This window comes from Hippocampus guttulatus, chromosome 11, assembly GCF_054856545.1.
Source record: "Hippocampus guttulatus isolate MCC_2025c chromosome 11, RoL_Hgut_1.0, whole genome shotgun sequence".
Taxonomy (NCBI): domain Eukaryota; kingdom Metazoa; phylum Chordata; class Actinopteri; order Syngnathiformes; family Syngnathidae; genus Hippocampus; species Hippocampus guttulatus.
Window position 1 is genome coordinate 2,590,274 of NC_141271.1, and position 2,012 is coordinate 2,592,285.

At 52.0% G+C, this 2,012-nt stretch overlaps 1 protein-coding gene across 1 annotated transcript; it reads right to left on the reverse strand.

The window, feature by feature from the left end:
- Positions 1-268: 268 nt before the first annotated feature.
- Positions 269-1,541, reverse strand: LOC147197810 (protein CFDP2-like). The gene is made up of 2 exons (XM_086124153.1): positions 1,457-1,541; positions 269-975 (listed from the first exon to the last, which is right to left on the reverse strand). Exons 1-2 carry the CDS (start codon positions 1,539-1,541, stop codon positions 269-271), a joined length of 792 nt encoding a protein of 263 aa, XP_085980279.1.
- Between the last annotated feature and the right edge of the window lie 471 nt (positions 1,542-2,012).

The window sequence follows — 2,012 nt, forward strand, 5'->3', positions numbered from 1 at the left end:
CGAATCGCCCGAGTGGTAAGTCGCCATAGTTCGCGGAAGTTGGCTGCTCCCGTTACTCGAGCAAGCCTGGATCATTCTGCAAGGGCCAGAGTGTTTGCAGTGATCCAGTCGCGGTTCTGACATTTGGTGGAGCTGAGGTGTGCGCGCGCAGCTGCAACGATGGTAGATTTTAGTTCCCGCCACTCCTGCTCCGGCTCATTGGAAGCCAGTTGTAGTTGTGCAAAGCGGTTTTGGACCTCCACTTGAAAATTCTTCCCCCCATCCAGCTTCAGTTTCGCGACATCAATCCGCGTGGTGCGTTTTGGAGGGCGATTAACTTTAAGTCTGATACGAAGGGTAGCACGCACAAGCACGTGGTCGGAGCCGCTCTTGCATCCCGTGTCTGCTCCGCGTTGAGGACTGAACTCGCCCAACGTGACCGAGCCAGTATGTAGTCAATCTGGTTAGTCGTCCGCCCATCGTTCGAGTACCAGGTGACTAGCTGATGTTGGGGGTGTTGGAAGCGTGTATTCATCATGACGAGGCGATTTGAGGCGGCGAAGTTAACGAGCCGTTCGCCATTGTCGCAGCGTCTTCCCAGAGCAAAACGCCCCAGCACTCGTCGCGTGGTGTCAGTCGCCGGTCCGGTGCAGGCATTCCAGTCTCCTGCGACCACCAAGATGTCATTGGAGGGGATGCTATCGACAGTCGTCTGGAGCTTATGATAGAACTGCTCCTTGTCCACGTCGGCAGCGTTCAATGTGGGCGCGTATACCGCCACGACAGAGATGTTGGCAATGGTACCCCTCAAGCACACCTTGGCAAGGCGGGGGGAGATGGGTTCCCATCCCAGCAGTGCAGCCTGTGCCTCGGGAGCAAGGGCGATCGCAACGCCGTGCCGGCCGCTGTTGTCCGTCACTCCACTATGGTAGAGGTTGTAGACCACATCGACACCAGGGACCTTCAGCTCTCGCTGCCCGGCATCAGGGAGGCGTACTTCGGAAAGGCATGCACGCCATAGTTGTGAAGTGACCTCATGGTGAGGGCTTGGGTCCCTTCGTCGCGGAGAGTCCGGATGTTCCAGCAAGCAATTTTGAGGCGCTCACGGCGTCGGAGGAGGTGATGGTGGAGGGGGTAGTGGTGCCCGACTTGCACATTTATCACTCGCCACGCCGAGCTGAGGGCAGGCGCGTCGGTTCCCGCGGACGCCGTAGCTCGAGTCTAATTACAGTCTGTCATGAAGTCATGAAGAAGTTTCGTGGGAATTTATTGAAAAGGTCCCCAGCCCTGCTTCTACCAGAGCCTTCTGTTGGAAGGGTAGATTACCCGTTCACCCCCCCACCACGATGAGGTCGAAGGTTGGAATTTAAGGAGGGTAGTGTTTACATTGTCAAATGATGATTTCTACAACAATCCTAGGGAAATCACAATGTCCCATCACTACTGAGCTGTTTTTTATAGCAGGCTGGTAGACTACTCATGGGGTCGATTGAGCCGAGCTGAGCCGTGTTGGTACACTGTGTCGACACTGGCATCAGCCGCAGCTGCTTCATTGGTAGCATGACTAATTCATGTTGGAAAGTTGCACTAAATCTTACTTTACCCTTTGATGTTGCCTATTTTTGGAATGTACACTCAATTAAACTTACCTGATGACACTGTGAGAACTCCGACCCTGGCGATGTGACTTCAAAGCCCAGCAATACACCTGTCCGTGAAGGGCATCAGCAATACGTATGTTTACCCATGTTTTGTTTTGAAAGCTGTCCTTCTTTTTAACTTTTTATGATTAAGCAGAGTTAAATGACCCACCCAACAAAACTATACACACAAGGGCATGGTGTGCGGAAGGCTGAGTGTGTATGCATGATATGAGTGGATGTGTCAGTGGCAATGATTGACACACACGCTTTGGTCATGCTTCTACCAAAAACGTCTCTAATTAACATTTTCAGTTCAATTAAGAGTAACATTTTCCTGCTCACAATCAGCCATTCGAATGGAATTTAAAAAAAAAGTGACAGACGACAAAT